Source organism: Pseudorca crassidens, chromosome 1 (assembly GCF_039906515.1).
Source record: "Pseudorca crassidens isolate mPseCra1 chromosome 1, mPseCra1.hap1, whole genome shotgun sequence".
NCBI classification, from domain to species: Eukaryota; Metazoa; Chordata; class Mammalia; order Artiodactyla; family Delphinidae; genus Pseudorca; species Pseudorca crassidens.
The window spans coordinates 179878558-179905845 of NC_090296.1; the positions used below are offsets into that span (position 1 = coordinate 179878558).

General features: G+C 43.5%; 2 protein-coding genes across 25 annotated transcripts in view; one reads left to right on the forward strand and one right to left on the reverse strand.

The window, feature by feature from the left end:
* Positions 1 to 3616, forward strand: part of ABI1 (abl interactor 1) — a 127833-nt gene extending 124217 nt beyond the window's left edge. For all 16 annotated transcript variants that reach the window (XM_067701674.1, XM_067701682.1, XM_067701690.1 and 13 more), the window contains one exon: positions 1668 to 3616. In XM_067701674.1, the coding sequence (XP_067557775.1) occupies positions 1668 to 1843 (176 nt within the window). In that variant the 3' untranslated portion in view covers positions 1844 to 3616. The remainder of the gene's footprint in view (positions 1 to 1667) is intronic.
* PDSS1 (decaprenyl diphosphate synthase subunit 1) overlaps positions 1 to 27288 on the reverse strand; it is a 68424-nt gene that overhangs the window by 10668 nt on the left and 30468 nt on the right. Inside the window, exons 8-11 of one of the 9 annotated variants that reach the window (XR_010933608.1) lie at positions 12759 to 12839; positions 12545 to 12658; positions 6782 to 6898; positions 3826 to 4049 (exon numbers count right to left, since the gene is read on the reverse strand). Coding sequence is in view for 6 of the 9 variants with exons in the window: in XM_067701700.1 (XP_067557801.1) it covers positions 3909 to 4049; positions 6782 to 6898; positions 12545 to 12658; positions 12759 to 12839 (453 nt within the window). In the remaining 3 variants the exon portion in view is untranslated. Of the gene's footprint in view, positions 1 to 3807; positions 4050 to 6781; positions 6899 to 12544; positions 12659 to 12758; positions 12840 to 27288 lie in introns of those variants that run through there. The other 8 variants (XM_067701700.1, XM_067701715.1, XM_067701723.1 and 5 more) reach the window with 8 other exon arrangements.

Here is a 27288-nt window from a genome sequence, read left to right on the forward strand (position 1 = left end):
GAGGAAAAAGATTTCAGAGGGACTAGACAGCTATTTTCAAATTTTTAATCATGTAGATAGATGTAGATAAGAATATTAGATTTCTATTTCCAAAGAACCCTACGGTTAAGTATATACAGAAGGGAGAGTTTAGATCTTTATGTGGAGTTAGGGTCCTGGAGATAGAATGGACATTGAATGGTTAAATACTCAGCAGTGAGAGTTATTAAATGAGAGAATATATGCACTGGGGGAGGGGAAGTTAGGTGGGACTAGGTTTCATTTACAGAGGGGATTTGGAAAATAGAAACAATTAATTTGACACAGTGTTTTTATCAGCTCTTTGTACAAGTAGAACTAAGAACCCGAGGAAATAATATTTTCATTTTGCTGAATGACTTTGAGGGTGTCAGGTGTTGTCATGATCAGTTTAAAAGTCATCTGTACCACTCAAAATGGGACTCTGAATACAAAGAAAATGTTTCTCCCTAGCAGTCACTCGGTTTTCTTGGGTGGTTATTTAGCCAAAACACCAGGATAATAATTTAACATTATTTATTCTGTATGTTTTGGTGTTTTTAAAACTGGTATGTTAAGTGAGCTTGTGATCACAATACTGTGAGTCTGCTACAGGATTAAAATGGAGAATGGACTTGTTGGATTTACTTCATATACTGTTTTGTAAAGGGGAAAAAAGATTGCCTGTTTCACTTTAGAAAATGATGCTGTGGATCAGTACTACACGTCTCTTCCTTATTATAATTCACTGGTTCAGGATAATTATGGGGCAAAGCCACCTTTCTTAAGGGAAAAATGAGTTCCAGAAGATCTTAAATGTCTTAAAAACTCTATTTTAAGAAAAACACTACCTGAGGTAAGTTAATGAAAAAAAATTTGTATGACATACTGTTTCACATATACTAGAAAATTACGTATTTCAGAATTATGTTGTAAAGACAGAGGAAGGAATAATTAAATTCATAAACCAATAGTTTGGAAAGCTGGTAGTTGTTTGATGCCTTTCCTTTCCACAACACTGTTTGCAAAGGAAGTGGATATTTTGAACTCAGCATAATCACAGAATTGCAAAATGGTTCTCTAAGTCTTAATTAATGAGTCTTTACTCACCTAGTTCCCCTTTAAAAATAGAAATTCTTGTTGACCTTTAAGGGGTGTGTGTGTGTGCGCATATGTGTATGTATATTTAAATCTAGGTATAGCCCCATAAACTACATGAATATTCTCCTGCGATGGGTAGGATATTCACCTCCCAGTATATGTATATTTTTAAATTAGATGGTTGTTACCTGGTTTACTGATTGGCTACGCAGCTTTGCTTACTAGTTATTTTGAAAAATGGTGCTTTGCATGTGGTTGGCACTTAGTAGACATTTGAACGAATGAATTGAAACATCTAATAAATCCTAAAATTCAGAGATCTTTCCTACATAGGTTGGTAGAAACTCTTGACTTCTCTAATTTAGTTGTCAGTTTGGCCCGAAGATCAAGCTAGTGATTTAGTAGCCATGGTTGGCTACTTGACCTACCTGGTATATAGATTTAAGAATTAAGACTTTTCATTAAAATAGTTGGGTTGGCTATACTGTTAATTGGCATTACATTTTAAAATTCGATTAAAATGTTGGATATAGTGCACTGACATGATATTTCAACTCTTTTCTCCATAGTTGTGGCAATATATGATTATACAAAAGACAAGGATGATGAGCTATCATTTATGGAGGGTGCGATCATCTATGTAATAAAGAAGAACGATGATGGCTGGTATGAAGGAGTCTGCAATCGAGTGACTGGTCTGTTCCCTGGGAACTATGTTGAATCGATCATGCACTATACTGATTAAATCTTTGCTTTTAAAGTAGGTTCTTATTATCACTCAGTCATACTGTGGGACTATTACGGTTAACAGGATTGTCTTAAAATGTTTTAAAATGTGCCCATATGTTCAGGACATGCTGTTTCATTGGTATAATTGAATGTCTACCTGTAAGCATAAATCTCTGAGGCAGTTGGTGTATTGCTAAACAGCAATCTATACAAGAGGCTGTCTGTCACTGATTGTGCTTATATACTTACTTACACATTGTTAACTTCATGACCAGCCTAAATATTCTGGGGGTGTGGGGTATAATATTTCACAAATCATGACTCAGATTGTGCCATTACATGTTTCAGTGCAGCATGGTTACTAACGCTCTGTCAGACTAATATTAAAATCAGAAAACTTAAATGCTGGTGCTGGTCATACTTTTTGTTTAGACTCTCTCATTCTTGAAATATACTGTTTGTTTAAAGCATGCATACAAATTTATGTATTGAAATATACTTAACAAAATCCAAGATGCTTCCAATTTGTGTAATACTTACTTGGAGTACTCGTACTTAGGTCTCTTGAAACGAATTGAGTCTCTAAGATCTCCATGTGAAACAAAGACAATTGGGTTACCTGTAGTCTTGTCATTTGTACTGAAGTTTTTTAATGAGTGAATTTGCATTATAAATTTTGTCCATTCATAAATACGTAAGTGAACCAAAGGTTTTTGTCCTTTCCTTCACTGGTTTGCTTTAAAAAAATAATAAAAGATACTGAATTATGGCAGAATTATGGTTCTATTTTCTCAATATATTAACTTGGGAAAAAAATTTTAGCCTTTTCTCAACCTATCCCAACAGCAGTGGCTGATTTTTGTAGAATTTAAAATCTGAGATGGTTATTTACAAGTCAGTCTACTGAATTCCTTTTCTAAAGTAACTTTTTCAAAGCTAAGAAAATGTGTCGAAGTGCACATGCTGTAGGTAAAATTCTTAAGGATTGCTCTATCAGTCCTTTGGTTTTCCAGTGGACTGTGATATACTGGTTCAATGAAAGGAAATAATTATCTTTTACATATTTTTTTTGGTAGAAGTGGATGCGATTGATTTTTGAATACGCACTGTTTAACCCATTACCTGGCACTAGCAACATAAAAAGATTTTAAAAATAAAATAATTGGGGGAAAAAGGTGCACCATGTATTAATCATTGAACAGGGATATACCTGACCAACAGATTTGTATTGTCTTTTGACATAACTGAAATGCAACACGTGCACTTTGTGTGTCTCCTCTTAACTTAAGGGAGTGTTAGAGGGATGTTTTCTCTTCTTATTGTGTGCATACTGCCTAGGATATTAAAGTAGAGCACTCACCTGTGGGTTTCTGTGTACTGAGGATTTGTTTGTTTGGATTTCAAATTACAGTTATGTACTGGGCATTACAGATAACAGCAATAGTAAATGGTAAGACTAGTGCAAAACGTATATTTCTGAAAATTAAAGACCATTATTGTTACCAAATCAATGTGACTGTTGAATATGCATTTTGCCTTTGTTAATTTTAAACATGATTCCAGTATCACTATTGATCAGTTACCTTCTTCATTTTTTAGAGTGGACTGTTCTCTTAATTTTGTATATAACCTGTTGTCTAAATTTTATGTACAGTCTTTTATAATAAACCATTCTCCTATATGAAATTTTGGATACTGTTAAAATCTAACTAATGTGGATTGAAATGTAGACTTCAGTTTTATGATCTTTACTCCTATGGTGAAACAAGATAAACCATTTGAATTTTAACATTGATTATTTATTTGTGTAATGGCTTTACATGTGGATATTAACCGTGTAAACAATACCACATCTAACCGTCAAGTACCGCGATTAGAGTTTACAGGACTAGAATGACAGATTCAGATGGTTTAATGACATTTAAAAAGTTTTCTGAAAAACTTTGCCAATAAAAAAAGTCCCATTAATAAGGTGGAATGAAATGATTTTTTGGTTACCTGCACATGAAGCAAAGTATACTCCACAGAATTCTTTAGGCACAGTCTGGTAAAATAGCTGCCAGAAATAACAGAACGAGCTGTCATTTATCTCTTGTGAGCACGATTTCCGAAAGTTGTATGAGGGCGTCTCTTTCTGGGGATGGTCGAAGTTTACTGATCTCTCTCACTGCTTCACGGCAGTACCGCTGGGCGAGGTAGGTTGTCTGCTGCACACCATCGCTCTACAGGACACAGGACAAAATACAACAGAACAGATGCATGTCACCCACTGGGATCAGCTCTTAAATTCCTGCTATATGAGTTAAAACATACTTTTGAGATCCGGTAGTGAGGAGCCGAACTGTTTCAAATGTTCTCTCTCCAACTCACAGAGCTTCCTCCGCCCACTTCCTTTAGGCCCCTTTCTTAGACAGAAGCACGTTTTTATTCTATTAGCATGCCAAGCAGTGAACTCATTAATATCAAGTAACCTTCTATTTCCCCCTATTTTTCATTTAAGCATTAGAGTTTTTAAAAAGTTCTGCATATAAAATCTATACAGTAAAATTCCAAGTGAAAGTTAACATACATACATGATAAATAAAAGTACAGAAGAGCTTACGATGAAAAGCAACAGTTCCCTTCTTCCAAAGGCACCAGTTTTATCTGTTGGCTTTAATGTTTCAATTCGTAATTTTAGTTGTTATCTATTGCCTTTCTGCTAAGAAAGACAAGGATTTAGCCCACCCATACTGTCTCCTAATTTGACCACTGCCTGCTATCTTTAGTTCTAATACAGATTACTGTTGTCACATCATGTGGCATCGACTTCTGGCTTCATCTTTAAGATGAGGACACCAGTGCTCCTTCTCTTTCCTCTATGTTTACACTAGAGACTTGACTTGCATTCCATTCTGTACCCATGTTTTTATGTTGGTTCTTTCTAAAAGCTAAACACTAATAAAATAATTACATTTACTATTTCCATTATGTCAAAATGTTTACTGCAGAATCTAGACATGTACTGTGATTTTATTTCCTTCTCCATGGTTCCCTCTGTCATTCAAAACAGTATTTGTAGTATCATCGTTGAGAGACCTCTGGTTTTCTGAACCAAGTTACACAAAATATGACTCAAAATACGTTTTAGTTTGCTTTGCCTTACCGTACGGAAGCTCACTTCTGAATATAATTGCCTCCTTCTCTTCGTTACTTAGACTGACTGCTTTGTAGCTCTGCCGTACAGCTGCCATCACAGGATGACTTTTCATTGAACTCTGGTTCATTCCACTGGTTTTAGTACCCATGTCTTTCTCTTTTTGGTGTTTCCACAGTTCTGTTGCACATCAGCAAATAACTTACCCAGAATCTGTATACTGGAAGTCAACTTTTTCGTTCTTTGTGTAACAGTGACATTGGCCTTCCTACTTAGTGGATGGTTTACTGGATACAGATTCTAGGTTGAAAGCGTTTCCTCATCATTTGGATGGCCTTGCTCACTGCCCTCTAGAGTCCAGGGTTTCGCTGCACCCTGAGCCAGTACTGAACTTTTCCTTTTGTAGGTGACCACCTTTTTTCTGATTTTTGTTTTTTCGAGTCTCTTCCTGAAATATTTGTTGCATGATTGTACTGATCCTGTTAAGAGCCTTTCGCATTTTCTTCTAGAAGCTGCTGTATTCATTTTGAAGACTTCTTCAATGTCACATTCCAACAGTTCTTCAGAGTTGGCTTTTCACATTCATTTAAAATTTCTTAGAGCTCGTTCTTATTCACTGTTTTTTAGAAAATATTATCCTGTTCTTGTTTGATGAATGCAGTATTTTTGAATCCCCCTATTATTTTTCCTGAGTCTGTTTAACTTGGTCTCACTCTTTCATTCAGTGAGCTTTAATCAACTATTTAGCAATCCTACTAAATAAACCCGACTTGTCCATTCATATTTAGTGAGGGAATAGGGGCTAGGAGCCCTGCGGCTGAACAGGCAGCTGGAGTTCACAGGTCTTTGGAACATTCCTGTGGACTTGTTGCCTAAGTGCACCTCTGCCCAGGCTTGCTGGAACTTCAGCGTGTGGTGTAAGAGCCACAGTTAATTTCCCTCTTTTCAGTCCCACTTCTCACTTTAGCCGTCAGTAACATCATCATTTCTGAAGCCATGACCACTCCCAGGTATACTGCCTTCTTTATCAGCTCCTGCTGCCCTCACACTGAGTTTTTAATAATACAGCCAAACTACCCTCTAAAAAGGTGGTAGCCATAGCACGTTATGATTAACCGTATAGAGTGTTAAGGGGTTTTGCTTTGTGGAAATTTTAAAAATCTGAAAGGTAATTACTTGGAATTCTTTCAGGTATTTGACTTAACGACAGATCTCAGACTACGACTGCTTACTAAAAATTGCTCACTCTCTCTCATTCATGAGACCTATTGGCTCCAAACGGCTCATTCACAAAATACAGTGATCCAAACTGAAAATGTGCAAAAAGATCTGGCTTCCACAGAAAAGTTCTGAGGATATGTGGTGCTATATTTGAAATAAGCTTATAGCCCCTGAAGGTTAAAGTTTAATTTGCTATGTTGGTTTAAAATTTTTTCAAAGGTACCGTTTCTTTATTCGCACATTTACTGCAGTTATGTAGGATGGACGAGGAAAGCCCAGTTTCCTAGGGCTCGGACAGGAGGGGAGTCTGGTGACGGGAGGACAGCGGAGCTGCTGTGGTGGACGCGGGGGAGACTGGCTGCAAACCAACAGGCCTACCCCTGACTGCACGTGGGAACCCCTTAGAGTTCCCCAAAATGTTAGCGTCCAAGCCCCACCCAAGGCCAATTACATTAGAATGGGAAGACTTCTAGAAGAAAAATGCATAATATAACTTTTTCCTTCTCAGTTTTTGCCAAATCAAGAATTGATCAAACTTAGTCTGTGTCAAAAATTCGTTACGTTATTTGTTTAAAGAACTCTTCTGCCACACTGTACCTGCTGTTGCCTTTCTTCTTTTTGAAATCCTCTCACCTGTAATACGTATTGTCTCGCTCTGTCCACATCTCCTGGTGAACTGAACCGTCTCATTATCATAGCATTCATTTCTGGGAACTAACCAGAAAGAAAGAAAATCTATTTAATGCTCTTGGGAGAAATCAAATGTTCAAACACTAGTAGGTAAAAACAGGTAAAAAAAAATCCGCAAAAGTGAGTAAATGTTTAAGTGATGGGGGCGGGGGAGCAGTAAACTAGCGATTAAAAGCAGCAGAGCTAAGAGGACGCCCGTTTCCGGGTCCAGGGACGAGCTGGTGCACAAGAGGGACAGCCGTTGATCCATGTTCCCTCCACTGTTCTGTTGTATCCCCGGTCCAGGGCCGAGTCAGAGAGAGAAGAGGAGCAAGCGTTCACCTCTAAAATCTCCTTACTGGCTTCTCTTATGGCTCTTAGCTTTAGGGGCCTACCGGGCCTCTCCCCCGAGGTTTCTAATTAAGTAGCGCTGGGGCCCGAGTGTGCACTTCTAACATGTCCCCAGATGCTTCTGGTCCTGCTGGTCTCTGCTGACAAATTAGAACCACTGGCCTAAGAAGAAGGTGGGCAATCTGTTTTTAGTTTGAAACTGAGTGACAACCGAAGGCTACCGAGGTCTTTGAGCAGAGGGCATCACAGGCAGAGCTCCGCGAGGCGGCCCGTGGAGGGGACGAGGGCAGCGCGGCTCGACACCGCCGGCCCTGGAGTCACGTGACCCTGCGCCATAGTTTGAAAAACTTCAGTCATTTCTAATATGCAGCCAAGGTTGAGAACCATCGGATTAGAGAGACAGAGGTAGAAGCAGCAATCGGGTTGCTGTAGTAAATTCTAAAGACCAGTGGTAAGCTGATGGCAGTAAGAGGAAAATAGAAGACAGGTACAAGACGCATTGAAGACAAAATCTATGTTCTATAGTACTTGGCAGCAAGGTAGGAGAACTGTCACCATGATCGGACTTGGGAAGCCAGGACACTGTCTAGCCTGGAGCTCTAGTCCTGGTGCTGCCACAGCTGAGCCCCTCAGCCTGCTCATCTGTGTTAGGAAGGGGCTGAGCTACCTGATCAGAAATCTCTTAGTTCTACCAACTTCCGGGTCCATGAAATAAGAGGTTAAGAGGGGTCTGGTTCTGGCTGCGGCAGTGCTCACAGCAGCTGCCAGCGCTTCCCTGGCAGTGAGCCCGAGGGATGAAAGCAGTTGTGGTCCTGTAGCCACCGCCTCGGTATTAGTAATCCTAGAAGGAAAAATAGGGCAGAGAGAGAAAAGTCTCAACTAGATGATGGCAAATGAGGAATTAAGAATGTTCCTTTCAGAGCAAAGTACGTGTCCAGACAAAGCAGAGGCTGCTAGTAACCTCCTTATGAAATTTACAGAGCCGGCAACTGGTTAGTTCTTAAATGAAAACCCGTAATTAGTTTTAGGTACTGGCCTTTTAAGAATAAAAATTGAAGTTTCATAGGAAACAAATCAGGAAAGCTCAAATCAATTTTACTGGTCAAAAGTCAAATCAAGTAGGCATTGGTCTTAGTTTCTTAATACCACATTTCAAACTTGGATTTCTATAAGGCCGTATATCCTCAAAGCTAATGTGATACTGTCCTGGGCATCTGGTAAAATTACCATTTTTAGGGTAGACGAGCTTTTTCTGCAGCACCAACAACAATGGTAAAATGTGCTGATTGGGCGGTTTCTCTGATTCCTTTTACTATAAAAAGCACTGAGAAAGCAAAATTTGAAAAAAACAATTTTTTTCCTTCATTGAGTGTGACTACATCCTTCCTCTGACACATGTAGTGTGTGCAATCTTAATGTGCAAGTATCAATATCAAACTCTTCCCTGAGGCACTCCCCTGTCCCCAGAATGTGTGAGAAGAAATAAGAAATGTTAACAGGCAGATGTGCTGAGAAATAAAGTTCCTGTTGGCCTAGGCTATGATTTTACGAGTAGGAAAATCATCCGTGGATGAATCAGAGTCCAACTGTGAAATCTGTCCATAAACTCACGACAAAGGCGATCAGTAAACTGTAGTGAGCTTGTTACTCGAGCAGAACTTGGGTGACTCTAAGGCCCCAACAGTCACAGCGAGCAGAAGCCCGTGCAGCTGGTGCGGGGCTGGTGCTGGTGACAGCAGTGGAAGCATGACTACAGGCTGACATTTAGGTCTGCTGACTGATCGCAGAAGGAAGGAGAGAGCTTTTAAAGGGTATCTGGGAACTAATGGAATCTCACCAAAAAAAGAAAACACTTCCATTTGGTTTCTGAAGATCTTGAAATCCAATCTCTATTCTTTAAAGGTTTACTTTAACATAAGGTTTTTGTTTTTATAGACAGTATGTGTACACATATACCTGGAAGGACAGTCATCTCTGGGACCTCCCAGCAATCCAGAAGCTTTTCTTAAATACCCTGTTGTCAAGAAACCCCTTCAGAGAGAGGTCAAAAATAGTGAATTCCAGACAGAGGGACTTTCTATCAACAAACTCCAATTTCAAGACAACCCAGCATGCTAAATAGGGAAAGTGGTTTCCCAAGGCTGCTTGTCTTGGTCCAGTGAAACTCCATGTTCATAAGCAGAAAAGTTCAAAGACTAATTTATCTAATCTGCAAACGAAACTCACCTACCTATGGAGAAAGATGACAGACATCTTGCCACTACTCCACTAAACGGGCAGGTTAAGGACAAATACTGAAGGCCGACACTGAGACTCCTCTGAGTGTCGTCAGTGCCTTTTCAGTGCGGGATCAGCCAGTCCTCTGCTCTGGGCGGCCTCCCAGGGCTCAGGCCCATGGGGCACTTGCGCTGATCGCCACGAGCAGAGGCAGTAACACTGCAGCGTGTGGTGAAACGACTCTGGTCTTTGAAGACATGGAGTGTTTAATTGCCTGTTGTGCCGTTTACCAGAGGTTTCATTCTGGCCAAGTTTTGAGCATCACTTTCTTACTTGTAGAAGGCACATAATACCTACCACAAAAAGGAGTTGTGAGATCAGAGTTAACAAACAAAAGAATCCTTTGCAAATTATAAAAACAATGCATTTTCATTAAATGGAGATATGGCACGTTCTCATGTTATTTTTGGGACTTGTTTTACCCCAATCAATCTTAGCTCCAAAATCTTGACAAATTTCTGACCAAGAACCTAATTTTTGACAGTATAATCTGCTGTAGAGCCTAAACTTGATGTTATAGTTGAAAAGAACTTAGACGTATCTAACCTAACTTTTGGCCCATGTGCTGTGAGACAGAACAATCAGTCTGCTTAGGAAACAAGTCCTGTCCAGAGCCGCGTCGTGCTCGGCCTTATTTGTGTCCCTTTTCTAAGGCTGCACGATGTGCCTTGTAACTCCTTTTCCTGCTGCCTTCTGGACAGACAGGAAAAGCACTGTCTGCTGAGGGTGAGTATGTGCCTTGTGATGCTGGGATTTCCCAGTGATACACACACAACTGTGGTTTGGGACACTGGAAGCTTTTGTTTGTTCCTTTTCCTTGCCTTTTTAAACCATCATTTTTTAATCTCTTGTAGGTAACTGACAAGTCAATCTGTAGGAGTGGTCCATTTCCCCGACTTTGCCCCTCCGTATCTGAACACAGAATTAGTCATACTCCTTTGTGTAGAGAAAAGCAAATGCATTTCTTTTGAAATATGTTCGTAGTGAAACACAATCAGAAGAGGCAAGCATTCTCAGTCATCTTAAAATTGAAGCAGGACTCAGCTGTTAACTTAGTATCACGGGGCTCATGACAATTATTTATACTTGTAAAGATTTCTATCAGCACAGCCCCCAAGGCTTTTTAGTAGATGCAGGCTTCTTCAGGGAAAGGTGCCTTCCTCAGGCATCCTGATAAGCCCAGGGCTGCAGCAGCTCAGTGCAGCCGGCCCAGCTTGTTTTCCTTATTCACATTTCCTCACCAGGGCCTGGGGAACAGACTCATGTCTGCAGCTGTGCACACGGCAGCCAGAGCCTTGTCTTCCGAATCTGAGGATGCCTTACGTTTACGTGGCTCATGAATCCTCTGCTTTTTTGTGGGTTAATGGTAAAAAAAAAAAAAAAAAAAAAAAAATCCCTCACTCATGCTTTAATGCACACAAGGGGATTTGACAGATTTTTGCCAGAACGCGGCACACGTATGAATACTCTTCTTGAGTTCTGGGTGGGCGAGTCAGTCTGTGTGGGAGAAAGGAGCCACTCCTAGCAGCCCTTGCACTTCTCACCTCTGCCTCAATGTCCTGAGAGGCTGCCCAGAGCCTGGTCATCAGCACCTCCATTCCCTGCCCTCGTTCCTGGGTTGACTGCTGTCCGCTACTGGGCCACCCAAGGTAAGCGGCCCAGCCCCCAAGCATCAGCCTCCTCAGAGGGTCACCCTGTTTACGGCTCTATTAGATAGTGACCAAAAGATGACCTCTCCTTTCTTGAACCAGCAACTGATCGAAAGCAAGGTTTCTGTAATATCAAAATGGAATCATCGAGGTCTATGGAAGACATGATTTATCTTTGTAAATTTTGAGAAAGAATAGAGGCAAAATCTTCAGAAGACTAAAAGTTACACAATTTTAGATCAAAGAGCTAATTTCTGATTTCGTGGCACAGCGATGACCACTTTACTGCTTTGCTCAATAACAAATTAAATACCACTAAGATGAAAATCTATTCAAAAGCTGTCCAAACACCAGCTAAGGCTCTACTTCTTTCAAAGAGCATCTGGCACAGCCAGAAGCAGCGTGGCCAGGGGCCAAAGCAGGTTCTGGAAACGTCTGCCTTGCAAGTCACCACAGCATCTCTGCAGCTTCTCCTCAGCTTTTCATCCGTATTAAGGAGAATATAAAGGTAGCTTAACTTACTTCCTTAATTGACAGCCCCTCAACCTGGAGAAAGGAGGAATTATGTGGTTCTAGTGCATTCCACTGACTTCCTGACATTTTTGAGGCAATGGCTGAGGCTCTCTGAGAGCAGCAAACAGTCCCATTAAACTTCTAGAACTGGAGAATTTCTCATGCTTGGAGGCCTTCCTGTGCCTGTTTAAGGGGCTCTGAGGCACAGCCAAAGTCCAGCCCTATCATCAAGATGTAGACACCATCCGCCTTGTCAGTGCCCAGGACACACGGAAAGAGTCACAATGCTTCCTTACATGCACACAGTGCTTAAGTTACATAGTACCTGCACGAACATCATCTCACTTAATCCTCACAATGACCTTAGGAGGAAGGCTGTCATCTTCTCAATGTTACAGATAAGGAAACGGACAGAGTTTAGATGTGGAATGACTGGCCTGGACACCTCAGTCCTGGAACTAGGATCAAATCTGGAGCTGTGGTCTCTTAGAAGTGCTTTCCATCTCCTCATCTAACCTTCCCATCAGCCATGCCTGGAAGGTCCTGGTCCTGCAGGGCTTCTCAGCAATGTGTCCAAGGGAGTTCACAAAACCTACCTGCTAGGACTTCCCTGGTGGCACAGTGGTTAGGAATCTGCCTGCCAATGTAGGGGACACAGGTTCGAGCCCTGGTCCAGGAAGATCTCACATGCCGCGGAGAACTAAGCCCGTGAGCCACAACTACTGAGCCCGTGTATCACAACTACTGAAGCCCACGCGCCTAGAGCCCATGCTCCGCAACGAGAGAAGTCACCACAATAAGAAGCCCCCGGACCATAATAAAGAGTAGCCCTCCCTCGCCGCAACTAGAGAAAGCCTGCGCACACAGCAACCAAAACCCAATGCAGCCCAAAAAAACCTACCTGCTGACAAGCAAATAAGACGGGACCGGTGGCTAACCCGAGCTTCAGGTCGGCTGAGGTCGGCTTGCCCATCCGGTCAGAACACGAGGTGAAGTCCAGGACGTCATCTATTAGCTGGAAAGGGAGAAAGGGCTGTCACAAGCACCACACCAGTGTCCCCGCCACCCTGCCAGCTGGACCAACAGGCCACACTCTTACAAAGCAGCGGACCAACCTGAAAAGCGAGTCCCACGTTTTTTCCGTATTGATAGGCAATTTCATGTACCACTGGGTCAGGGCATCCCAGGACAGAGACCTGAAACAGAGGATCCTGAGATAGGCCGCTGGCAGGGCAGCAGCCCCGGAGGGGGAGTCACGCCTCCTTCCTCTTAGAAAAGAGGCAGTGAGGCTGGATTATGTGCAGTCAGGAGAGACTGCTATCAGGAGACCAAACACGTACAAAGTACCTGTGTTTCAAACGTTTGTAATGAAAGGATTTCAGCCTCAGATTGTTTTCTTAAACTTTAAGAAAACTCTCCTTTTCCCCCTTCTTTCACAGGATAAGCCATCTTTCCCACCGCTCAGAAAAAACTGAGTTACAACTAGACCAGTTCTGCTGGTCAGCCTTTTTGACATGCAAATGAAAGAGACTCCAGTATTTGAAATGCTGGCTTCCAGCACTCAGCAAACCTCGCCCAACTGTTGGCATTATTTTTATTTTTCTACCGACTTACCCTTGTTTTAGGGATAGATATCTAACCTGATCTTATTGTACACAGGATGTTGCCATGTTTATTTCCCCATTTGTAGTCCTTTCTTATAATACTTTTTGGTGATTTCACTTAATTCTGAAATGCTATTATTTCTTGATGTGTCTGTAATAGCCTCAAGTCTCATGCCCCTGTTCCTATTGTTTCCATATTTCTCTCATTAGAAGTCATGTAACTGTATAAAAGCCTTTTTTCCCCCTTTCCAGTGGGGGAGAAATAGGACTTCTAAGTCTTCTGTAAAACTACAAAAAACCCAGCTGGCACTGGCCACTCAGTGCGTTTCCCGCTGCTCTGCTAAGCATGCAAAGCAGGCCCGGCCACATTTCAGAGAACAGATGTGGTAAAAACCAGAATGGGGGGTGGGGGAGGAGAGGGACACTCCCCTACTGGAGAGGGAAGGTCTGTACTGACCCCCGGAGAGCCAGACGGCCTCTTCTGGCCCACAGGCACCACGTGAACTCTGTGTGTCACTGAGTCTTTCTGCGCTTCAGTTTCCTCATCTGTAAAACGGAGGCTCTTAAGTGCCTACTGCAGAGGGCTGCCGTGAGGAATACACGTGATGCTACCTGTAAACGCTCAGCACAGTGCCGGGCAGCTAGTTCTAACTCCGTATGCCTGCTGTGACTGTGAACAGTCCTCCTCCGCTCCACCGGACGCGCAAACAGGAGCCTGGAGAGTGTCCAGGCACCTCTGCTGCAGCCAGAGCACAGGACCTGCTCGGCCCTGAGAAGGTTTCTGATGGCTGGATGAAGCCTGTGCCTGTATAATGTTTGGCCACACATCCTTGATAAAAAAGCGCACATCATAAAAGACCAGGCGGCCCCTTACTTGAGTGAATAATAAACTCAACTGCTTTCACCAGCAAAGTCCTTACCACCGGCAGGCACTGACCCACAGGCTGTAGGGAGGGATCTATGAGACCACCCAGGAGACAGTGTAGAAATTTTGAAAGAAGAAATGCATCAAGTTGTCTGAGAGAATGAGTGCATGGCAAGGCTTGGGCAGCCTGGGATACGCTGAGCTCAGAACACAATGACACCCCCTTCCAGGCAGAAATAACTCATAAAGCAATTCTGTAGACAGGGTAACGCTGTTTCCTCAACACAAAGCAGCATAGAAATGCAAACTTCCTTCCTGAGAAGTCAAAGATTTTTAAAAACTCCATTCTATTTCTAAACTCAAAGAATTAAAATTTATGGAGTATATATGATGAGCACTTTACATTATCTTAGTTAAATTTCACAACATCCCATAAATATTTCTTCTGCGGTTGATGACAGTAAAAGCTAACAATCACTGCGCACGCTCTATGCGCTGGGCGCTATTCTGATTTCTCCCATTTTAACTCACTGAGGAGGCAGCTGCTGAGACACAGAGGGCACCAGACATTGCAGGACAAGGAGACGGTGGAGTCAGGACTGAGCCCAGGAGGTCTCCTCCAGAGACTCTTCTTCATCACTCGGCTACACTGAGCTTCCAATGGGCCTCAAAGTCAAGGCTCAGACAGGCCAAGTCACGTGGCCCAGGACGCATGAAGCCTTGAGGTCTGCCTGTGCTGCCCGCTGCGGCTCACAGGCGCAGACACAGAAGCCCGCTACTCCTCAGCGGGCAGCTTCTGGCCCCCAGGCTGGGAAGGGACATTTCTGCTCGATGTCCAGCAGTGCAGAGCAAAGAGCACCCCTCACCCCTGCAGAGGCCTACTCCCCCGACCCAGGTGCGGACTGTCTGGATCTGTCCTACCCAACCAGGAAAGGCAGAAGCGATGCAACCCCCAAAACAGAAAACAAGCGTGCTGCTGGAAATGAATGCTTCTTGTCCTTAGCATCACAGAGATGCCTCACATCTTTCTGGAGAAGGGTGGAGAACAAAGAGCGATTCGGTAAAAGAAAGCAGAGCTCAGCTAACTGTTCTGTCTGAAGCAGGCCCGCAGCCAGGCCACGTGTGCACACGTGTGTCTTTGGGGGGAAGGTCCACACCTTTCAGGGGGCTCTCCTACACCTTGCCTCAGAAGGGTCAGAAAGTCCTGTTTACACTGGCAGGGGCACAGCACTTGACGTTTATCAAGCATCTCTATCTTTAAAGGGTGTGTTTACACCACCATAAGAGTTAATATACGTACTGTGGTATTATTTATTAAAAATAATGGAGGGGCTTCCCTGGTGGCGCAGTAGTTAAGAATCTGCCACCAATGCAGGGGACATGGGTTCGATCCCTGGTCCAGGAAGATCCCACATGCCGCAGAGCAACTAAGCCCGTGCACCACAACTACTGAGCCTGCGCTCTAGAGCCCACGAGCCACAGCTACTGAGCCCACGCGCCGCAACTACTAAAGCCCACGCGCCTAGAGCCTGTGCTCCACAACAAGAGAAGCCACCGCAATGAGAAGCCTGCGCACCACAACGAAGAGTAGCCCCTGCTCGCTGCAACTAGAAAAAGCCCACGCACAGCAACGAAGACCCAACGCAGGCAAAATAAATTATTTAAAAAATAACAATAATAAATAAAAATAATGGAGATTATTGGAGCTCCACCATTACATAAAAAATATCAAAACAGGTTGTTGTCAGAAACCAATGGAAAATATTGTGAGAAAACATTTTCAACATAGTTATCACAGATGATGGGCTAATATTCTTAATATATAAAGATCTCTTTAAAACTGAGAGGGAAAAAAGACCAACCACCCATTAGAAAAATGGGCAAAAGACATGAGTAGACAATTCACAAAAATTAAAGACATAAAAACGGCCCTTACGGATCTTAAAAGGAGTTCCACTTCACTCAGGAGAGATGTAAATTAAAACCCCACTGTAATACCATTTCTCATCTATCAGACGGTCAAATATTAAAATCTGAGGCCACATTCAGTTAGTGTTGCTGTAGGGAAACACGCAAGACCTGCCCCTAAACTGCTGGTGGAAACGCATACGCACAGCCCTCATGGAGGGACGTTTGATAGATTCTAACAAAACCACATACACCGTTACTTTAAAACAGAGCCCAAAGGCACACCTCTAACAACACAAAAATACATCTGCACAAGCTTAGTCACTGCAGTGTTATTTGTAGTTATATCAGAAATCGGGATGTCCGTATATAGGAATGCTGAGTAAACCATGCCATATCCACACGGTGGGATACGATGCAGCTGTTTAAAAAGAGGAAGAGTCTACAAATCGGCATGGACTGACATCCACTGTATACTGTTAACTGCAGAAAGCAAATGCAAAAGCAACACAGAAAGCAGTAGAGTATAATACTGATTTTTGTTGTAAGAAAGAAGGGGAAATAACATGCATGTATGTGCTCATTTGTGTAAAAAGAAACACAGGAAGGAGGAAGCAGACACTAAGGAGACTGGTGACTTACAGGGTGGGTGGAAAGGATCGGGTACGGCCAGGGTGAAAGGGATGAGCGGGCAGTCACCTCTTGTACACTTGACTTCCGGAGCCACGTTAATGCTTCACACGCTAGAAACAACAATCACCTCGAAACCAAAGCACAAAATCAGTCAGAATGGAAGGGAATCCCTAAAATGGAATAAAAAGGAACCGAACCATATTTCAAATAATAAAACCACTGCAGCGAGACAGGGAGAAAGGTAAATTTTGAACACAGAACTGTGACAATGTTATCCTCAAGCTACAGACAAAAGGAACTATAAATACTGAACTACTAGGTTTTTTCATAGAGATATGAGCCATCAACTTTTAACCCCGTATGGTATATTCTAGGATTGAGCAAATAAATATGTTGCAGAGAATGGGGTCCACGTTTCTTACTTTTGGGGAAGGAAGTTACAAGTATGGAAAGGCAGAATGTTGGTATAAATCATGAAACCTATAGTATGATAAAAATATGATACCTCAGGGGTTTGAATAAACACAGATGGATAGAGAAAGACATAGTTATACACATATCCACATACAGAGATTATACACACACAAATTCCCTAGCTCTGTCCACTGGGAGAGCCTAGGAGCAACGATACCCAGTGTCCAGGTCTTGATTTCTAAATACCATTCTCCACCAAAAGGAACCAGCACCCCCTTGGAGAAATGATGGATCCCAGCGCTGGGGAGGACAAGACAAGCTTGGAACATCTCCTGCCAGAAATTAAGGAAGTACTGAAAGAATGACAGGGACAGATTAATAGGACACAGGAGTCAGGTTAAAGGGCCTTTCCCATTGGCCAAATACGGGACAACTGAGCATTAAAATAACAGTAATGGTTACAATCCATAGACTAAAATAGAACCCAAGAGTCCATACAGATGAGCTCTTCCTTAGAATAAAATACCAAGTCTACCGCAGAAGTGACGTGCAGGAGGAATGATGGAATGAGCTCTTCCTTAGAATAAAATACCAAGTCTACCGCAGAAGTGACGTGCAGGAGGAATGATGGAATGAGCTCTTCCTTAGAATAAAATACCAAGTCTACCGCAGAAGTGACGTGCAGGAGGAATGATGGAATGAGCTCTTCCTTAGAATAAAATACCAAGTCTACCGCAGAAGTGACGTGCAGGAGGAATGATGGAATGAGCTCTTCCTTAGAATAAAATACCAAGTCTACCGCAGAAGTGACGTGCAGGAGGAATGATGGAATGAGCTCTTCCTTAGAATAAAATACCAAGTCTACCGCAGAAGTGACGTGCAGGAGGAATGATGGAATGAGCTCTTCCTTAGAATAAAATACCAAGTCTACCGCAGAAGTGACGTGCAGGAGGAATGATGGAATGAGCTCTTCCTTAGAATAAAATACCAAGTCTACCGCAGAAGTGACGTGCAGGAGGAATGATGGAATGAGCTCTTCCTTAGAATAAAATACCAAGTCTACCGCAGAAGTGACGTGCAGGAGGAATGATGGAATGAGCTCTTCCTTAGAATAAAATACCAAGTCTACCGCAGAAGTGACGTGCAGGAGGAATGATGGAATGAGCTCTTCCTTAGAATAAAATACCAAGTCTACCGCAGAAGTGACGTGCAGGAGGAATGATGGAATGAGCTCTTCCTTAGAATAAAATACCAAGTCTACCGCAGAAGTGACGTGCAGGAGGAATGATGGAATGAGCTCTTCCTTAGAATAAAATACCAAGTCTACCGCAGAAGTGACGTGCAGGAGGAATGATGGAATGAGCTCTTCCTTAGAATAAAATACCAAGTCTACCGCAGAAGTGACGTGCAGGAGGAATGATGGAATGAGCTCTTCCTTAGAATAAAATACCAAGTCTACCGCAGAAGTGACGTGCAGGAGGAATGATGGAATGAGCTCTTCCTTAGAATAAAATACCAAGTCTACCGCAGAAGTGACGTGCAGGAGGAATGATGGAATGAGCTCTTCCTTAGAATAAAATACCAAGTCTACCGCAGAAGTGACGTGCAGGAGGAATGATGGAATGAGCTCTTCCTTAGAATAAAATACCAAGTCTACCGCAGAAGTGACGTGCAGGAGGAATGATGGAATGAGCTCTTCCTTAGAATAAAATACCAAGTCTACCGCAGAAGTGGCGTGCAGGAGGAATGATGGAATGAGCTCTTCCTTAGAATAAAATACCAAGTCTACCGCAGAAGTGGCGTGCAGGAGGAATGATGGAATGAGCTCTTCCTTAGAATAAAATACCAAGTCTACCGCAGAAGTGGCGTGCAGGAGGAATGATGGAATGAGCTCTTCCTTAGAATAAAATACCAAGTCTACCGCAGAAGTGACGTGCAGGAGGAATGATGGAATGAGCTCTTCCTTAGAATAAAATACCAAGTCTACCGCAGAAGTGACGTGCAGGAGGAATGATGGAATGAGCTCTTCCTTAGAATAAAATACCAAGTCTACCGCAGAAGTGACGTGCAGGAGGAATGATGGAATGAGCTCTTCCTTAGAATAAAATACCAAGTCTACCGCAGAAGTGACGTGCAGGAGGAATGATGGAATGAGCTCTTCCTTAGAATAAAATACCAAGTCTACCGCAGAAGTGACGTGCAGGAGGAATGATGGAATGAGCTCTTCCTTAGAATAAAATACCAAGTCTACCGCAGAAGTGACGTGCAGGAGGAATGATGGAATGAGCTCTTCCTTAGAATAAAATACCAAGTCTACCGCAGAAGTGGCGTGCAGGAGGAATGATGGAATGAGCTCTTCCTTAGAATAAAATACCAAGTCTACCGCAGAAGTGGCGTGCAGGAGGAATGATGGAATGAGCTCTTCCTTAGAATAAAATACCAAGTCTACCGCAGAAGTGACGTGCAGGAGGAATGATGGAATGAGCTCTTCCTTAGAATAAAATACCAAGTCTACCGCAGAAGTGACGTGCAGGAGGAATGATGGAATGAGCTCTTCCTTAGAATAAAATACCAAGTCTACCGCAGAAGTGACGTGCAGGAGGAATGATGGAATGAGCTCTTCCTTAGAATAAAATACCAAGTCTACCGCAGAAGTGACGTGCAGGAGGAATGATGGAATGAGCTCTTCCTTAGAATAAAATACCAAGTCTACCGCAGAAGTGACGTGCAGGAGGAATGATGGAATGAGCTCTTCCTTAGAATAAAATACCAAGTCTACCGCAGAAGTGACGTGCAGGAGGAATGATGGAATGAGCTCTTCCTTAGAATAAAATACCAAGTCTACCGCAGAAGTGACGTGCAGGAGGAATGATGGAATGAGCTCTTCCTTAGAATAAAATACCAAGTCTACCGCAGAAGTGACGTGCAGGAGGAATGATGGAATGAGCTCTTCCTTAGAATAAAATACCAAGTCTACCGCAGAAGTGACGTGCAGGAGGAATGATGGAATGAGCTCTTCCTTAGAATAAAATACCAAGTCTACCGCAGAAGTGGCGTGCAGGAGGAATGATGGAATGAGCTCTTCCTTAGAATAAAATACCAAGTCTACCGCAGAAGTGGCGTGCAGGAGGAATGATGGAATGAGCTCTTCCTTAGAATAAAATACCAAGTCTACCGCAGAAGTGGCGTGCAGGAGGAATGATGGAATGAGCTCTTCCTTAGAATAAAATACCAAGTCTACCGCAGAAGTGGCGTGCAGGAGGAATGATGGAATGAGCTCTTCCTTAGAATAAAATACCAAGTCTACCGCAGAAGTGACGTGCAGGAGGAATGATGGAATGAGCTCTTCCTTAGAATAAAATACCAAGTCTACCGCAGAAGTGACGTGCAGGAGGAATGATGGAATGAGCTCTTCCTTAGAATAAAATACCAAGTCTACCGCAGAAGTGACGTGCAGGAGGAATGATGGAATGAGCTCTTCCTTAGAATAAAATACCAAGTCTACCGCAGAAGTGACGTGCAGGAGGAATGATGGAATGAGCTCTTCCTTAGAATAAAATACCAAGTCTACCGCAGAAGTGACGTGCAGGAGGAATGATGGAATGAGCTCTTCCTTAGAATAAAATACCAAGTCTACCGCAGAAGTGACGTGCAGGAGGAATGATGGAATGAGCTCTTCCTTAGAATAAAATACCAAGTCTACCGCAGAAGTGACGTGCAGGAGGAATGATGGAATGAGCTCTTCCTTAGAATAAAATACCAAGTCTACCGCAGAAGTGACGTGCAGGAGGAATGATGGAATGAGCTCTTCCTTAGAATAAAATACCAAGTCTACCGCAGAAGTGACGTGCAGGAGGAATGATGGAATGAGCTCTTCCTTAGAATAAAATACCAAGTCTACCGCAGAAGTGACGTGCAGGAGGAATGATGGAATGAGCTCTTCCTTAGAATAAAATACCAAGTCTACCGCAGAAGTGACGTGCAGGAGGAATGATGGAATGAGCTCTTCCTTAGAATAAAATACCAAGTCTACCGCAGAAGTGACGTGCAGGAGGAATGATGGAATGAGCTCTTCCTTAGAATAAAATACCAAGTCTACCGCAGAAGTGACGTGCAGGAGGAATGATGGAATGAGCTCTTCCTTAGAATAAAATACCAAGTCTACCGCAGAAGTGACGTGCAGGAGGAATGATGGAATGAGCTCTTCCTTAGAATAAAATACCAAGTCTACCGCAGAAGTGACGTGCAGGAGGAATGATGGAATGAGCTCTTCCTTAGAATAAAATACCAAGTCTACCGCAGAAGTGACGTGCAGGAGGAATGATGGAATGAGCTCTTCCTTAGAATAAAATACCAAGTCTACCGCAGAAGTGACGTGCAGGAGGAATGATGGAATGAGCTCTTCCTTAGAATAAAATACCAAGTCTACCGCAGAAGTGACGTGCAGGAGGAATGATGGAATGAGCTCTTCCTTAGAATAAAATACCAAGTCTACCGCAGAAGTGACGTGCAGGAGGAATGATGGAATGAGCTCTTCCTTAGAATAAAATACCAAGTCTACCGCAGAAGTGACGTGCAGGAGGAATGATGGAATGAGCTCTTCCTTAGAATAAAATACCAAGTCTACCGCAGAAGTGACGTGCAGGAGGAATGATGGAATGAGCTCTTCCTTAGAATAAAATACCAAGTCTACCGCAGAAGTGGTGTGCAGGAGGAATGATGGAATGAGCTCTTCCTTAGAATAAAATACCAAGTCTACCGCAGAAGTGACGTGCAGGAGGAATGATGGAATGAGCTCTTCCTTAGAATAAAATACCAAGTCTACCACAGAAGTGACGTGCAGGAGGAATGATGGAATGAGCTCTTCCTTAGAATAAAATACCAAGTCTACCGCAGAAGTGACGTGCAGGAGGAATGATGGAATGAGCTCTTCCTTAGAATAAAATACCAAGTCTACCGCAGAAGTGACGTGCAGGAGGAATGATGGAATGAGCTCTTCCTTAGAATAAAATACCAAGTCTACCGCAGAAGTGACGTGCAGGAGGAATGATGGAATGAGCTCTTCCTTAGAATAAAATACCAAGTCTACCGCAGAAGTGACGTGCAGGAGGAATGATGGAATGAGCTCTTCCTTAGAATAAAATACCAAGTCTACCGCAGAAGTGACGTGCAGGAGGAATGATGGAATGAGCTCTTCCTTAGAATAAAATACCAAGTCTACCGCAGAAGTGACGTGCAGGAGGAATGATGGAATGAGCTCTTCCTTAGAATAAAATACCAAGTCTACCGCAGAAGTGACGTGCAGGAGGAATGATGGAATGAGCTCTTCCTTAGAATAAAATACCAAGTCTACTGCAGAAGTGACGTGCAGGAGGAATGATGGAATGAGCTCTTCCTTAGAATAAAATACCAAGTCTACCGCAGAAGTGACGTGCAGGAGGAATGATGGAATGAGCTCTTCCTTAGAATAAAATACCAAGTCTACTGCAGAAGTGACGTGCAGGAGGAATGATGGAATGAGCTCTTCCTTAGAATAAAATACCAAGTCTACCGCAGAAGTGACGTGCAGGAGGAATGATGGAATGAGCTCTTCCTTAGAATAAAATACCAAGTCTACCGCAGAAGTGGTGTGCAGGAGGAATGATGGAATGAGCTCTTCCTTAGAATAAAATACCAAGTCTACCGCAGAAGTGACGTGCAGGAGGAATGATGGAATGAGCTCTTCCTTAGAATAAAATACCAAGTCTACCGCAGAAGTGACGTGCAGGAGGAATGATGGAATGAGCTCTTCCTTAGAATAAAATACCAAGTCTACCGCAGAAGTGACGTGCAGGAGGAATGATGGAATGAGCTCTTCCTTAGAATAAAATACCAAGTCTACCGCAGAAGTGACGTGCAGGAGGAATGATGGAATGAGCTCTTCCTTAGAATAAAATACCAAGTCTACCGCAGAAGTGACGTGCAGGAGGAATGATGGAATGAGCTCTTCCTTAGAATAAAATACCAAGTCTACCGCAGAAGTGACGTGCAGGAGGAATGATGGAATGAGCTCTTCCTTAGAATAAAATACCAAGTCTACCGCAGAAGTGACGTGCAGGAGGAATGATGGAATGAGCTCTTCCTTAGAATAAAATACCAAGTCTACCGCAGAAGTGACGTGCAGGAGGAATGATGGAATGAGCTCTTCCTTAGAATAAAATACCAAGTCTACCGCAGAAGTGACGTGCAGGAGGAATGATGGAATGAGCTCTTCCTTAGAATAAAATACCAAGTCTACCGCAGAAGTGACGTGCAGGAGGAATGATGGAATGAGCTCTTCCTTAGAATAAAATACCAAGTCTACCGCAGAAGTGACGTGCAGGAGGAATGATGGAATGAGCTCTTCCTTAGAATAAAATACCAAGTCTACCGCAGAAGTGACGTGCAGGAGGAATGATGGAATGAGCTCTTCCTTAGAATAAAATACCAAGTCTACCGCAGAAGTGACGTGCAGGAGGAATGATGGAATGAGCTCTTCCTTAGAATAAAATACCAAGTCTACCGCAGAAGTGACGTGCAGGAGGAATGATGGAATGAGCTCTTCCTTAGAATAAAATACCAAGTCTACCGCAGAAGTGACGTGCAGGAGGAATGATGGAATGAGCTCTTCCTTAGAATAAAATACCAAGTCTACCGCAGAAGTGACGTGCAGGAGGAATGATGGAATGAGCTCTTCCTTAGAATAAAATACCAAGTCTACCGCAGAAGTGACGTGCAGGAGGAATGATGGAATGAGCTCTTCCTTAGAATAAAATACCAAGTCTACCGCAGAAGTGACGTGCAGGAGGAATGATGGAATGAGCTCTTCCTTAGAATAAAATACCAAGTCTACCGCAGAAGTGACGTGCAGGAGGAATGATGGAATGAGCTCTTCCTTAGAATAAAATACCAAGTCTACCGCAGAAGTGACGTGCAGGAGGAATGATGGAATGAGCTCTTCCTTAGAATAAAATACCAAGTCTACCGCAGAAGTGACGTGCAGGAGGAATGATGGAATGAGCTCTTCCTTAGAATAAAATACCAAGTCTACCGCAGAAGTGACGTGCAGGAGGAATGATGGAATGAGCTCTTCCTTAGAATAAAATACCAAGTCTACCGCAGAAGTGACGTGCAGGAGGAATGATGGAATGAGCTCTTCCTTAGAATAAAATACCAAGTCTACCGCAGAAGTGACGTGCAGGAGGAATGATGGAATGAGCTCTTCCTTAGAATAAAATACCAAGTCTACCGCAGAAGTGACGTGCAGGAGGAATGATGGAATGAGCTCTTCCTTAGAATAAAATACCAAGTCTACCGCAGAAGTGACGTGCAGGAGGAATGATGGAATGAGCTCTTCCTTAGAATAAAATACCAAGTCTACCGCAGAAGTGACGTGCAGGAGGAATGATGGAATGAGCTCTTCCTTAGAATAAAATACCAAGTCTACCGCAGAAGTGACGTGCAGGAGGAATGATGGAATGAGCTCTTCCTTAGAATAAAATACCAAGTCTACTGCAGAAGTGACGTGCAGGAGGAATGATGGAATGAGCTCTTCCTTAGAATAAAATACCAAGTCTACCGCAGAAGTGACGTGCAGGAGGAATGATGGAATGAGCTCTTCCTTAGAATAAAATACCAAGTCTACCGCAGAAGTGACGTGCAGGAGGAATGATGGAATGAAACCGTCATTTGGCAACTGTCTCAGGAAAGAATCACAAATAGACGTTAAAAGCAGAGTCAGAGTTTGATATGAAACAGAACCATTTACCTAATCTCAAAATACTTCCCCCAAATAGGGAAAAACAGTCAACTTAAATGGAAGAACCTGGTAGACATGACGTTAATCAAGTGATCAAAATGAACGGACCGGTCACAGGACAAAGGGCCATGGTGCACCCGGCCTCCCCATGTGGTGGCCTGAAGGGGCAGCACTGCTTCTGTTGTACCGGCCCCAAATTCACAAGCTTGGGCCTCACCTTGAGAAACACCAGCCAAACCAACCTGAGGGGCTCAACAACATAACCGGCCTGGACTCTTCAAGATATCAAAGTTATACAAGGGCAAAGAAAGACTGAGGAACTGTTCCAGGTTAGAAGAGACTGAAGATTCAGGACAGAGAGGGGAGCAAGATGGCGGAGCAGGAAGACGTGGCGCTCACCTCCCCCCACAAACACATAAAAATACACTGACATGTGGAACAATTCTCACAGGAAACCAACTGCAAACTGGCAGAAGATTTCATATACAACTAAAGCTACAAAAAAAGATCTCTACGTAACTGCATAGGCCGAAAAAAAAGGCATCAGGATGAAACTGGTGCCCCTGGGAGGGATGGTGAAGGAGGAGAGGTCCACAAAGGCAGGCCCTCACCCTGGGGAGCCCCCCGTCTGCTGGGAGGTCCACTGGGACAGACAGAGGGGCTGGAGGGGCTGGACTCTGCTCGTGAGGAGTGCATGTGTGCGGGCTTACCAGCAGTCACAGCCAAAACGGGCACTGACACCTGCCACCTCATCGCACTTCCCAGTCCAAAACGCACGCCAGACGGGGCTACTAGTATAAACAGCAGCTAGGCACTGAATCTCAGAAGGACGGAGTGGACGGGTCCTGGAGAGGACCTGGTCTAGTTGCATGGAGACAGCCGGGAGGGCCTGGTGCATGGTCCAGGCCGAACCTCAGAGCCCACTGTCTGCGTGCACATAGCGGGGCTGGGTCCGTCAGTGGTGGACTTGGTATGCAGACTTAGTGCACACACCGGGTGATGCCACAGAAATGCTCGTCTTGGGCGGACAGCCCCTGGGGAGGAGTATGCAGCAATTCATTCCCCAGCAGCTATGCTCTGGTTTGCCTGCCCCACACCGCAGCTTGGAGCTGGTTCTGGGGCCAACAGGTCCTGGGAGAGGCAGATCAAGTCCCAGGCAGCAGCACAGCCACCTGCAGCCACAATGCCCCAGCCCTTAGCACCAGCCCACTCCACACCACAGCCTAGCACTAGGTCTGGGAAAAACACAACAGAGAAAGGGACATGACCTTGGGCTGCTTCTGGGCAGAGGTGCAGATGCCTGCACTGGTGGCGCATAGTTTCATGGTGGCCACATGGGCCTCACCTGCTTCAGCACTCACCTCCTTTGGAACAGAGCACACTCTCAAGGGCAACAGAGCCTTACTGAACCCAACCCTTAGGGCACCTACTCCAACACCTGGGGAGCAGACCTTGCCCCTGACAGGGCTGTGACAGCCACAGAGCAATGAGGAGGTCCTGCCCAACTTCCAGTGCAGGCTCTGGTCACCACAACACCAATCACACCCCTTATCAAGGGGATAATAGCCAGCACACTCTGAGGAAAGACACGGCTGACATCCACACCAAACACAGGCCTCACACCAAAAATACTGGACTCACAGTCTACATAAAAGCACCCCTTGAAGACCACAGTAGACAACTGATTCTCCTAAATTCGTAGAAACAGAGAAAGTTAAGTGAAATTGAAAAAGCAGAGGAATTACTCCCAAAAGAACAAGAGAAATACCCTGAAAAAACAACCAATAAAACAGAGCTCACCAGTCTACTAGACCCTGAGTTCAAAAAGGAGGTAATAAGAATGCTAAAGGAGTTAAGAAAAACTATTGAAAGAAATGCAGATCACCGTAACAAGGAACTAGAAACTGTAAAGAGGGACCAATCAAAATTAGACACATCATTTATCAAGATAAAAAACAATCTAGAAACAGACTAAATGACACAGAACAAATATGTGATCTGGAAGACAGAATAATGGATATCACCCAATCAGAACAGCACACAGAAAGACAAATGAAAAAAAATGAAAGCAACATACGATATCTATGGGATAATATAAAGTGTGCCAACCTATGCATAATAGGGGTTCCTGAAGGAGAAGAGAGAGAGAAGGGGACCAAAAATGCATTTCAAAAAATTATGGCTGAAAACTTCCCAAACCTAAAGAAGGAAATAGATAGCCATGTACAGGAAACACAAATAATCCCAAACAAGATGAACCCAAACAGACCTACAACAAAACATATCACAATTAAAATGGCAAAAGTTAAAGCTAAAGAGAGAATTCTGAAGGCAGCAAGAGAAAAACAGAGTCAGTTACAAGGGAACCCCCATATAAGGCTATCAGCTGATTTCTCCGCAGAATCTCTGCAGGCCAGAAGGGAGTGACATGATATACTCAAAGT